Consider the following 13,780-nt stretch of genomic DNA (forward strand, 5'->3'; position numbering starts at 1 on the left):
CCCTACAACTTCCTCTGCAGCTGTAAGCAAGTTGGTTTTAACCCCAATTTTTTTTTTTTCCCCCAAAAAAAGCCCAAAAGACTACTCCTAAAAAGCCCCTTGCTGTTAAGTTTGCCAACTCACATGACTTCAGGATTCCTCCTCCTCATTGAAAGCTAGGAAAAGGTGGCATGAGCTATTTCTCAGAGGGTTACCACACACTGAAAAAACATGTAAGGCAGCGGATGCACATACACACCTGAGGGGACTAGAAACCTTTTAATTTTTTTTCATGGAAATCCATTTTTGAGAATATTTTCTTAAGTTATTGCTCTTACTTTAAGTGCATAGGCAATGGCCTCCTATTAGACATGATTTAGTTAAGATTTTATCTCTTTCCCCCTAAAATCACTATAAATTTCAAATTCACTATTTATTACAACAGTATAAAGTTATTTGGCCTTTCCAAAATGACACATTCAAAAGTCAAACCGACGTTCTAATAACAAATTAAAGTTTCCTTGTCACTAGAAATTCTTACCCATATACAATTTTAATACATGTCCGTTCAGCAGCTCCAGGCACACAATTGGAAATGTTACAATCTTGGAGCATAGAAATGAGCTTCTCCCACATGCAGCTTTTTCTGGCTGAGCTACAAACCCACAGAAATGATAGCTTGGTATGATTTGTGATCATAAATTTCAACAGAGCTGTATGAGATGATGCTCTAAGAAAAACGTTAAGCCTCCTCTGCCTGGGGGGGGAGTGGAGAACAAACCTCAGCTTTTCCTTACTGCTGCTGTTCTGCTTAACTAATGTAGAGTCTGTTAACTGGAGAAGAATCACCATAAACTACTACACTATTCATTGAATTGTCCTGATCTCTTTAATGATATTGCCAATAACATGCCTTAATGAAACAAAAAAGGCATTCCAGTTCAACAAATTACTTGAGAGGTTGTCCCCTTGAAACTGAACAGAATTTAAATAGGACTACTGTGAATTAAGAGATACTCTACATAACCTGTACATAAACAGGAAAGCTTGCAAGGCCCCATCCTATCCACATAGATGAACTCCTTGCAAATGTAAACCTAAAAAGGGCAGTCATGGTAGCTTTGTTTTTTTGGTGGGGTTTTGTTTTGTTTTGTTTTGTTTTGTTTTTTTAATAAGAATGGGAATTGATATGGACTTAGGGATGTATCGAACTAAATAGTTCAGTTGACTTAAGAATTTCATATTATCATTACCAGCATTGATGACTTCGTAACAGAAATTAATAAGAGCAATAATGACTATATTTTGTTTGTATCTGAGAGCTGCTTGCTAGCTTCTGGAAAAGAGGTTGTTGGTTTAAAACCACTTCCTGAAAAAACAAAAAATCAGGATAGCTTTTATTGCCTGTTAATCCCTGAGCCTTTCTATGGAAACCATCAAAGCTCAGGCGGACAAGGGACCTGGTGGAGTCTCCCCCCCCCCCCCCGCAATAGCTCCTCTAGCACAGGGAGACCTGCGGCAGCACATTCCCTCCTGCAGGTGCATCTTCCTCTAAGTGGGGCTCCCCATGCAAGGCCAATGCAATTCAAGTTATCCAACTGCCCAAGCTCATCTTTCCATCACATTCAGTGCCTCTTCTGGCAAAGAGACAGGGAAGAGCTCTTTGAGCAGGAACTGCAACCCAAATGGATATTCTCCCTCCTGTAATTCCAGGCTGGTGGCAGGTGAGAAAGAAACACATGGCGACCATGCTGCTGGGCATGCCAGCATCCTCCACCCCCAGACTGGCTGCCCAAGTGGCTGTCAAAGTTTGACTACACTGCTGATCATCAATTTAAGATTTTAAAGAGCATTTAATTCACATTTGAAATTATTGGAGATATTAAACACAACTGTTACAAATTATTTGACAGTTACCTTAATTAAGTAGGTCTGATTTAATATTTCCAGCACAGTTGAAACTCTTACTTTACTGGGGGCCATGGAAGTTTCTCAGCATGTTAGGTCCAGTAAATGAAATTGAGTTCAAGCGAATCTATTAACACGGTCCAACACTTTCCACAGTTCATTACAAATAATAATTACTTTCTGAAAACTTCCTCCTTCACTATGAAGAACAGATCTGACTCAGTGAAAACAGTATCAGTGAGGAAAGCTCCATTTTTGCTGAAAGATTCTTGAACTTGTAAGAGCTTTTTTTCGTACCTGCTAGCAGTTGCCATACATACGTTGTATCAACAGATTTCAAAAACTGCCCAACTTCTTTCAGACAAACCATCAATATTACCTCAATCAATATACTGTCAAAATCAGCTCCCTACATTATTTACTAGAACTGAAGTTGGCTACATAGATAGAAGAACCTGCAAAACTGGAGATCTGCTTATCACAGGCACCTTGGAAAGATTTCTTAAAAGATTAACTTACCTATTATTTTAAACATTCTTTAACAACATTAGCCATCTATTACTGTGAGCTTCCTAAAAAGGGCTAATAATTTAGAATGAACATTATTTCTTCTTATCTTTGTGATTTGGAAGATATTAGCTCAGCTGGGGTGTCTCAAACAGATATTTGATATAAAACATTCATAATTCATTTGACTATATACTGAGGTCAAATGGCACTATTTCTGTTTCCAGATGAATCTAAAGTGAGCTTCATATTGCTGAAAATGTGCTGGCATAGCTTTTAACATAAAACCTCCTTTAATAAATTACAATAAAGTATCATGCAATTGTTATTTTTGTGAATATTCCTGTGATGAAATTTTCCTACTAGAAATGCACAAAAAGCTTATACAAATTGCATGAACATTGTTAGAATAAACTGAGGAATATTTTAGGAGTATTAATTGTTAATGTTCTTTCAGTGCTAAGTATCATCAAGTACTGCCTACCTGAGAGAGTTCTGTGCTGCTTTTCCTCCCTACATTGATATTTCTGGATATATTTAACTTAGAAAAAAAAAAATCAGGGCATACGTGAATAAGCAATGAAAATAAACTAATGTTCTACACATCTGTATTATCTTCCTAAAATCTGTAGAGTTGTCTGGGTGTCCATAGTGACGCATAGCATCATCATTCATTGCCTTCATGAGGTTAATTTCAGGCTATTTAAATAAATTTTCTTCCCTGCATGCTGATGATAGCATGTGATGACAATTTTGCTTCAAGTTAGTCACTAAGAGCAAACCGGAGCAGTTTTGTTCGGTCATCTTGGGGTGCTTGTGCAGGGTGGTGCTGCCGGTACCATTTCGCTGCAGCACCAGCACGCCACAGCAGTTTACCTGCTGCCTTCCTGCCTTTCTCTGCCAGCAGAATTTATACACATTTCACACACTCTAAGGTTTTCCACAGTCCCATTTTGATTGTACCTATATTGTTAGAGAGATTTCAAATGTTGCTTTGATTTTTTTTTTAATGTGTTTTCAGCCTTTTAGTGTTTATTATATTCAGTAAGTTCATTCATGCGAAGGAGCATATCTGTGTGGGCTATCTACGTGTAGTAATGGCCCTCTTTAAGGCCACTGATTCTTTTTACCTTGAAAACCTGTGTGTATTGGGAAGGTGATCTACTGCATGCACTGTTACAGCGTGTAGAGCTAAATGTTAATATGAAGGATACTCACCTCATATACAATGGATCTGACCATAGACAGGCATTTCTGCAAGGCACTGTACTTTCTATACGACATATCCAAAGAGATGTCAGATGTCCAGCTGCTACTGAACCCAGAGGAACCCAAACGGTGGGCTGCTAATTAGCATTGAGTAGGTTTGTTAGCTGTACCTATGTAAGAAGGTATCTTTTATGTTCTATAAAAATACTGCAAAGGATTAAAAAAAAAAAAAAAAAAAGGGAAAACCACCGGGGAATCTATAAATGTATTGAGAAATTTTACTTCGACCCAATTGAAAAGAAAAAGAGTTAATTCAGAACCTCTCTTAGTAAAGAATGAAAGAGGAGAGAAAAATCATACTGTGTGGACCAACGCAATTTCCAAGTACTCAGTGCTGCTAAGATTTGAGCCAACAGAAACTAAATGTGTTATTAGGAGGTTAGTGCAACTGCCCTAGCACTGCATGTGGAGAGGAGGACTAAATAACCAGTTTTACAAGGTAGACAGACTGTGGTCAGGATTGGCGAGACAAATGTTTGTAAATGATTACATCATGTCTTGAGCGCTAAAAGCATGTAGGGATACTAGAAATAATGCACTACAACGGCTTTATAGCACCCATATTCGTGTGGCTGCCATGCTCTCAGTCAGAGAGGGAGACAAAAAGGGAAAGGATTTAAATATACCTTCACATATGCATACGCACCATTTTATAGCCTGTTTGACTTGTTAGAATTTATCCTTTACAAACACAGGAATTGCAAAGTTCACTAGGAGGTTAGGTAAAGTTTCATGTATGCCTGTTTGTTTTTCCTTCTCAAAGAAATAAAAATGGCTACCGAAAAAAACAGATGCTGCACGAAGGGTTGAAGCCAGAGATACTATTTTTTTCTGTGCTACCTAAAAGCAGACAAGCTCACACAACTTCCCACTATTGAAAAATTTGCTGCTCACAGCAGCACAACTTACCAGTAATAATAGAAAAACAAAGGAGTGGTGTGCTTGCTACGTAATAGTCACATATCTGGCAAACTAAATGCTCCTGGTATGTGGTTGGTTTTGACAGGAGGTGAGGGGATTGGCTTTCACAGGTAAATACCAGCAAACAAAAACTAATTTGCTAAACATTGCACTATAGAGACAGTAGACCCTCAGGTCGCTACTGAAAAATGACTTGGCTTAGCAAGAACAGCACTGATACTGCTTGCGGTGCCAAGACTGGCTTTCTCCCCACCTCCTCCTTCCTTGTACATTCACAATTGCAGATCTTGCCAAGGTTCTGTGTTTTCTGACTTCTTTTTTTTTTTTTTTTTGCATTCAATATTGATCCCTAGTGCAACGATGGGTAACAGTATTGGAAAACACAGCCATTATCTCCCTCCATCTTCATAACTTACTACACTCCATAGTAAACAAACTGAGTAAACCAGGTCAACAAGAATAAAAGAAGCTCAGAAAATTTTCATGGCTTTCATTTGAATGAACTGTACTGTCCATCTGCTTTTTCAATTACAACATAGAAGTAAATAAATAGAAGAACCACTGTGAAGTAATAATCAAAGAGTAAATTAAGCCTAGCTTTTTTCCTTTGTTCTTAAGAAAGCAGTTTTAATATTCAGAGATTATTTTCTAACATAAACCCACTTTTTAGGCTCTATCTTGTTTTCTGAATAGGAGAACTGAGGAAGCGATTGCCGGTTTGCATTGTAATAAACAGAACGCATAAACAATACACAGTATAAAAATTACCAATATGACCCCAAACCCTCTGAGATCCTAAGTGTATGCTAAAATTTCAAACGGCCATACCCAGATTTAGCAGACTCTCCCAGTCAATATCATTTTTGTATCTCCTGTAACTGCTTCAGAGATGAAGATACTATACATTACCAAACCCCAGGAGCTTTTCAAGCTTTACGTGAAAAGCAAGTGGTACATTATGGTTTTAAATTCTGAAATCTGCAGGGACTATAAAACAGAGTAAATTAGTTGGCTGGGTAATAGAGCCAGGACCTGATCCCATAGTGATGAAAGAATTTCCCATGATTTCCAAACAACTGGTTCAGTCAGCTAGCGGAGGCATTAAAAAAGAAATAGATTGATCTAACCCCAACTTTTTAAAATAGTTGTGACCTTTGCCAAAGCAGAAATAGGGAAAAAAATAAAAAAGAAAAAAAAAATAGAGCGAGAACAAATGCTTTCGTTTAAATGCTCTAGATAAGGATGCAAGATGTCTTACCTTTTTTTTTCAAACCTAAAGTTTAAATGGACATAATTTTAAGCATCAAAAGAGACAGAGCCGTATTATCATAGATGTTAACAAGAGGCAAGAGTATATAGTAATTGAACTTTCAAAAAAGCCTTCCTTACAATTCCAATTTCAAATTACAGTTGCATTTTCTTATTTCACATTTGATCCAGACCCTTGCCAACTTCTTTAAGCTGTCATGCCATGCTTATGATTGGAGTAACTCTTTATGGTGCATATGTACAAAGCAAAAAAAAAAAAAAAAAAAAAAAAATTGTTTGAGGGGAACATGTTCATGAGCATCAGACTGATGAACTGAAAGAAGCGGTCAACAAAATGGGCAAGTAGGTCAATATATGAGCATGCCAATAATGCAGCTTCATGTATTAGATTTTTCACCCCTAAGTAGACTTTGCAGAAATGTGTTGCTAAAATCACTGAGAATACACTTTCAACCCCAGCAATTTGAGTCAAGTACAATCTCAGACACTTCACGCTTTGGTATTTCTAGCCAACCTCTTTTGCTGTATTTTCTCTGAATGTTACCAATCATCTATGCAATTTCAGCTGCAAAACTAATCTTTGCAGTATATTACATGTAATAACCCCTTTTTAAAACTGAAGCCCTTATGACCTCTACTGTATTTCAAGAACTTTTCATGATAATATGAAATTGAAATATTTCCTTTATCAAGTCCAAATATATTTCTTCTTCTTCAAGTACCACCATCTTCTTTTGTGCAATGAGAGGCAAAAGCTTAGAAAGGATTCCTGTAACCCGATTAACATTTTTGTAATTGCAAGAATTTCTAGAACTGCCACCAGGTTATAAAACAAAATCAGAATAAGATGGAAGGATATTTGCACACAGGCACAGAGAGGTAGAAGCCATATGACTCTGAGATAATTCTGCACTCAAAGGCTCTCATTATTTTACAATACTTTATAAAAATAATTTATATGAATTGTCTTTTAGGAAAAAAGAATTAAAAGGACAGAGGCATGACATAATGAAAATTTTAAAAATCCGGTTTCTACTTAACATTTCATTTCTTAACAGAAGCAAGACATTCATTACGAAAGGATGCAGGATTAGATTCCACAGTCATCCCAGTTAAAACATATACACACACATTCACATATGGATGTGCGCGCACAGACAGACACACTTTCTGTTAAAGGACCTTCAGCTGAAGCAACTGTGATCTAATCTTCTCTAATGAAGCAAGAAACCATTAATTCTGATTTTGGTTTTGGAGCAATTCTGCCACCCACAAGAAGGGTAACACTGGGAATGCTTTTTTTGTGTGTGTGAAATGGTGAAATCACCCTTTACTTATGGCAATATACTGGATATATCTAGAGGTATTTTAAAGGAACAGTTTCTGTAACAGAATCTAAAAGGGTACAGAAACTGCTCTGTGCTAGATTGTAAGTTCAAACAGGATTTTATTATTATTATTATTATTATGTATACATGGATTAATGGTTATTCAGTGCTTCAAGATATGAACTTCACTGCCCAGGAGGCTGTATCATTCCAGGTATAAACATCAGGCTCCCGCAGATTTCAAGATCCTATATATTGGCTTGCTCTGCTGAATTCTTCTGTCACATGCAGCATCCATTATATATTAACTACACTTTCTTATTGCAGATGGCTGGTGATAAAACACAGTTAATAATCCAGTATCTGTATTTCTCAAAACAGAAATACTGTTAAATACTGTGTTAAAAGCACAGCCTTATCATCACCGATTCCTCCTGCCTTAAATGAAGACAAACAGAAACGCTACGAAAGGCCTCCACAGTGTCTAACCTAGAAGGAAATATAATCTCCTAAAAACAAACAGGTGACAACTAAATATTTTCACTGAAACTGCTGAAACAGTTTTTTTTGGTTGGTTGGTTGGTTTGTACAATGTGTGTTTTCTTTAAAGAGGTGGTGAGATTTGGGGTGTGGGGGGGGTATGTTTTCTTCCATGACTCATCCAGCATGAATCTCTTCTGCAAGAAAGTGTTCCAGAAATAAAAAGTGATACTCAGAATAGTAGTATGTATGCAGATGAATTACTACACTCTACAACACTGACTGAAGAAACCCCACCAAAAATGAAAACAGCCAACATGCAAACAGAAATGTGATGGCATTTTCAGGCAAAAATCGTTTGTTTCTTCCCCTTAATAGTTCTATTATTTTATCCCATAGGATATTCATTTCCACCCCAATATATTAGTTTTCCTGTATAATGTGAACAGAAACATTGAGAACAGAAGTTACTTAAAACAGTAATAGGTCCTCAAGAGGGCAGGGAGGGAAGGAAAAAAAATTAAAAAAAAAAAAAGGAAAAGTACAAGGTTCTCTTCCCCCCCCACACCCCTTTTCTTGTTAATTTTAATTTTAGTTCTTTTTTCGGTTGTGCTTCTTCAGTAAGGGCAAGGTATGGGGGCGTGCAGAGGAGTGGATTTTTGGCAGTGGGGGTGGAGGATTGGCTTCCCTCTCAATTCCAGTTGGGGTTTACCGAGCCCTCAGGACCAGTGCTCACTGTCCCACAACTGCAATATCACTGCAGCGTTTCCTCCGGTTCAACGGCCGTCGCGTACGGCGCCGGTGCACGGCACACACCAAAAGCTCTCCCCCTTCACCTCCTGAAGGGCGAAGAGCGCTTTCCACCTGACCCGAACAGACTGGCCACCCAGCCCGAGGGGTGGCCATGGGGGCCATCACACTCGCAGGATGAGCCAGCTCCCACGAGCCGCCCGCGCTGCCGGGCCGAGGAAGGCACGACGCCGGCGAGGTGGCCGAGCCAAGGCAGCAGCGGCCGGCAGGACCTTTTAAGGTAGAGATGGCAGCGTCCAGCTATGACCATCGGCCACAGCAGAGCCCTCGTGTTGAGCAGGACTAGAGGAGGTCCCCTGTTATCAGCGTGCAACATCAGCGCTGTGGCACTGACAGCCACCCACTGTTTCTCCTCTCGGAGCTGCTGAGAATGGTGGCAACTGACTTTTATCTTATGCTAAATTATTAACTCGATGATAAAAGCAAGCAAAAGTTGCTTTGGGGTAGGTATGTATGTTTTTAAGTGCAAAACGTCTACCTATTAAAACAACAGAAATTTATTATTGTCATTGGCTTTCGGCTTAGTTTATAAAATACACTACATCGTTTTGTAGGATTTTTATTATTATTACAATTCCATATTTCTGTTCAACTCGAAATGATGAATGCAAAACCAATACAATAAGTAACAAATGTATCCACGGTGACCAAACAACAAACTCTAAAGCACACACGGTGACTGAAAATTAGCAGTTATTAAAACCACTCCATCAAAATTCTGGTGCAATGTAAAAGAAAGACTCATGTAATTAGAAGGGTCACAATAAGTTTAATTATTTGAAGGCTCAGCTCAAATAATAGAATATACATAGTGGAATGAAGTAGAGGAGTAGAATATCTCAGCCCAAAATCTTCTTGGAGGCTACAGCTTTAAAGAGAGCAAGAAACGCTATTACCGATTCCTGAATTCAGCAACTTTTCTCTCTGATGGTTAAGAAACTCACTTCACCCATTAATACTTGCTCTATAAGAATAATACTTTCAGAGGGTTAGGTCTTGCTTTCCACGGTAATTATTTCAGTATTTATTTCAACCTTAACACTGTACACGTGTGTTCCCACTCCGCCACCTTACATCAGCAGCAATTAGACAAGAAGGCCCAGAGAAACAAGCAAGATGCATACAAACATACAGAAATGCCTTCCTTTTCTTCCCTTCCTATTCTTTAGGTGGCCCAATAGTGGTAGCATGCACAGAGAAAAAAATACCACAGAATTCTTTACTAATATTAAAAGGAAATTATTTTTTTTCCCCTCAGAAAATATAAAATTCTGATATTTTCTATGTGATGGCTATAGCAATTTTAAGTCAAAGTAGGTGTGCGATGTACACAGTCAAGCTTTCCTCCGGCTCTGTGCAATACTGCTTTGTGCAGTAAGTGTTACTACAGGCACAGGTGAGATTACAGACGTTCTGGCTTCTCCCAGACAGAGCAGGAAAACACCCAGAACAACCACAGGTAAACATTATCCCCATTAGCTCATGCTTTGTTATGCAAAAGACAGAAACAAGAACATTCATTTAAAACTTAATATTAAAGGAAGTTTCAGACTGAACAAAGCAGACCAACAACCTGCCTAACAGAAACTTTCAGCTCTGCGCTCAGAAGTGAAATTTCCTACAAAGCAGAGAGAAAGCACAATCCAGTTTGTTCCAATTAAAAACTTGTGTTGCACCAGAAAACAAATAAGCATGTCAAACAGCGGTTTGTATTTTTTCGAAGTAACAGCAAAATAAGTTTGATCACCATTACATGTTTCTGAAAATTACAGACAGAAAAAAAAATGATAAAATTAAGTACCATCCAGCTAACATATACCTAATACCCTAACCCGTATAACTTCAGGAAACTGTAACTTCTAATCCTAGTCACACAGGCAATTGTTGCAAAACTGACTGTAAAAAAATAAAACCCATCTCGCGCTTGCAATGGTATTAAAGGTAGAAAAATAAGCCAAAAGAAATGAGCAAAAAATTAACCTAACGCCACATTTTTAATGGTGAAGAGACTTAATCCAAATTACTCAAACCTAAAACCATAATGCTTGTCTATTCTTCCTCAGTCTTTGGAAAAATGTAGTAAAGCTAAAACATTGCAAATTTATCTTTGAAAGGGACTCTGAGCAGTTCTGACAACTCAGCCAATTTATATTTTTTCTGTTAGGACAGTTTACATCAAAATCAATCTGCTTTCATAATTGATGGGTTTCACTGTTAAAGACACCCCCCCACCCCAATATTTTTAGTTTTATGAAAATAAGAAAATAATGCTTAGCATGTCATAAAGCATAGTACTTCAGTGACAGGGCTCAGAGTATTACAAAAGTTCTTCTCTTAAAGCTTGAAGTGAACTCCTGATTCAATATTTAATGAAACTGAGAAAGCTGCTGAATGTCCCAGAAATCCTCCAACTCTGCTCTGTGTTCATTCTAAGTATTATGCAGCTATAAATTAACACTGAGGCTAGATGAGATTTCAAGTAGCCAAGAATAGTATTTTTCCATCACACCACCAAATTTTCTTTTTTTTTTTTTTTTTTGTGCTATTTAGCAGCACTAACTTGCAGCATTATATTGCAATTGTACATCTCAGCCCAGTACTGCAGCACTACATTGCTTAGACATAGCTCTACGCTCCAGCATGTTTTTAGGCTATGCAGCCAGCTCAGCTGTAAGCCTAAGGAAGATTTCCATCAAGCAACAAAATTAAACTCTGCACAAATATTTAACAGCTCTGAGACCTCTAAAGGCTTAAAATAATATGCATTTCGTGGTATGCTAGGAGCCAACCCCACACCGGTGATCAGCATAATGCAGTGTACTCGGCAAACACACCACTGCAAATAAAGCATTGTTTTGCCTTTGTATCTTTGAATTCTTCAAACTAAAAGCTGAATGAAATACTAAGGCTTACTGTGCCTCCCCACCACAGACAGTGCAGTAGCAGCTCGTCCATTACATTAAGTTCGTCTAAAACTTCCCATGCCTCACAACCATTTCTCATCCTCTCTCGGCAGATGAAACACAAGTTCACATAAAACAAACCTAGGATGTGTTCATCCCATCTAGCTTATTTTTCAAGCTGCTAAAACTACGCGGTAGCCCACTCAAACAGAAAATTTCCCAGACAATGGAATCCTTTCAAACTGCACAGCCGACAGGATTCCCCAGTTGTCAGTTTTAGGTGCATGCCAGCACGAAATGTTCTTGAATCGAAATCTGTAATAATCACTCCTATTGATAATGTGAGCAGAAGCAGAATTACATCACAGTTAACACTTACCAAAATACATTATGTTTCTCATTAATCATGCAGTCAGGATCCCACCGCTGTGTATTCAGCATTAGCTCCCGCACAGGGCTGACATGTAAAACAGAGCTCTTTCATTCTACATTATGTGGAAATTTCCCAGCACAAGAAGCGTGAGTGAGCAGTGTGCCTCCTCAGGATGAGCGCTTTGCAGGCAGTCTTATCCCTGATACAATCCCTGTCTGATTTAGCGTTTACTCCGGCTGCATGCTGCACTGCCCATTCTTACTGTAATCTGACTCCTCCTTCTGATGTCCTTGCTGTGCCTGTGACATCAGGACTAAGAGTACTACAAACAGATCTTTTCTTTAGCAGGCTTGCAACGACGTGCTTTAATATCCTGGTTAACCTAACTCTGGCTTGGGGAAAAAAAAAAAAAAGCCCTTCTAAAATGGTACGTATTTTTTTTTTCTTTTCCTTTTTTTTTTTTTGGCAGCAAACGCATTCAGTGACATAACGTGCTCAATTACATAATAGATGGGAAAGACAAAGCGTATATTGTTAGCGTATTTTTCTTTGAAGGGCAGGCTCCAGGAGAAGCCCCGAGCGCCCTGATTCCCCAACTTCAGTAGAAGATAAAGATGCTTGGCACTTTGCGAGGTCATGTCTCCCTAGGACTTTTTTTTCATTTCCCCCCCAAATCAATTGTTCCATTTCAATAAATGATTTTAATCCGAATGTTGGATAAAGCTCAGTCTGTTTCTATTTTTAAAAAACAACTGACAAATAGGTAGTCCAATTTCAATAGAGCTGAACTGATTTTTTTTAAACTATGATTTCTTCGCATGAATAACAAAGTGTGAGGACAGGAGATATATGACAGCGAGGATTTGTAATGGAGTTTACAACCTTTCACCCTCCAGATCTCCAGTTCCTTTCCGGTCCAGGTTGATAAGTCGTTAGCAGCTGGTAGCTATTTTATTGTCCTGTGACAAATGGAGTGGTCCTAAGTTTGTTGTAAATAGGTCCCCACACAGTCCCTGCTGCTATACGAACTAGTAGCAACTTCAGAGGAAGAAAGACCAAAGAAATACCGAATTACCCTCCACCATCTACACGTAGTGCCCCGGGATGGATCTGACACACACCGGTGTGGCAGCATGGTGAAGACGATGCGGTCTGTATTTATGCACGTATTATGCCTCTTCTATGAATCAATAGAGGACATCGGTTTCCTGCTGTCAGTCTGGCATGCATCACTGATAATACACTTAAATTTAATAAAGGTAAAAAATAATGGACAGTATGCTGAAGTGTTTATTTCATTATAATAGGATCTAATGGGATAAATGCTTTCATTCTACAGGAAAGAGGATGACGGGTATAATTCATTTAAAGCCCTACTTCTTATTTGTAAAACTCCACACAGTAACTACTATTTCACGAGGCCCAATCACTTAGGGCAAAATTATTCCACCAGCACAGCAGCCAAGGAATGCTCCAATTCCAGCAGAAGAGTTAAGAGCCCTGGTGCACATCACCGCTATGCATCTCTCAGCAAGAGTCCTCTGCTGCATTGCTCTCACAAGGTTTCATGCTACCTGTATGAAAGTCACCGAGATTAAACACTGCCGGGGGCAACTGGGACATGAATTTGAGTCCTGTCCCTCACTGGCAATTCCACAGCTCTCCATTTCTGATGCCTAGCCTTTCTCAGTGCCCTTTCTTATTCCATCTGCCGCTAAGAAGAGGCATGCCTGAAATGAGAGAGAAACAGTACACAGATAAACTCCAAAATAAATTTTGCTTCACAACTAAGAAGCACACAGTGCGGGAGCACGCTTTGAGGCCATAGTGCGTGAGGTAGGAAGATCAAGATTTCTTGCATGGTTCAAACTGACCAACAGCAGCTTCAGTTGAGCAAAGTCTAAATCACAGTGAAGAAATACTACCTAGAAACCCCTGAAAAAAAGAAAAGAAGCTGTCTAGAAACCACGGCCTGTATTTTAACTAGAGGGTTTGGACAGCAAGTAACAGAAGGTATTCATGGCACCTTCCTT

The 13,780-nt window shown here is 38.7% G+C and overlaps 1 protein-coding gene across 1 annotated transcript in view; it reads right to left on the bottom strand.

Annotated features, from left to right (window-relative positions):
- ZNF385D (zinc finger protein 385D) overlaps positions 1–11,818 on the bottom strand; it is a 166,542-nt gene extending 154,724 nt beyond the window's left edge. The window contains exon 1 of the mRNA XM_009329513.1: positions 11,754–11,818. Coding sequence (XP_009327788.1) covers positions 11,754–11,775 — 22 coding nt within the window. The 5' untranslated portion in view covers positions 11,776–11,818. The remainder of the gene's footprint in view (positions 1–11,753) is intronic.
- Positions 11,819–13,780: the final 1,962 nt, after the last annotated feature.

This window comes from Pygoscelis adeliae, unplaced genomic scaffold (assembly GCF_000699105.1).
Source record: "Pygoscelis adeliae isolate BGI_AS28 unplaced genomic scaffold, ASM69910v1 Scaffold8, whole genome shotgun sequence".
Taxonomy (NCBI): Eukaryota; Metazoa; Chordata; class Aves; order Sphenisciformes; family Spheniscidae; genus Pygoscelis; species Pygoscelis adeliae.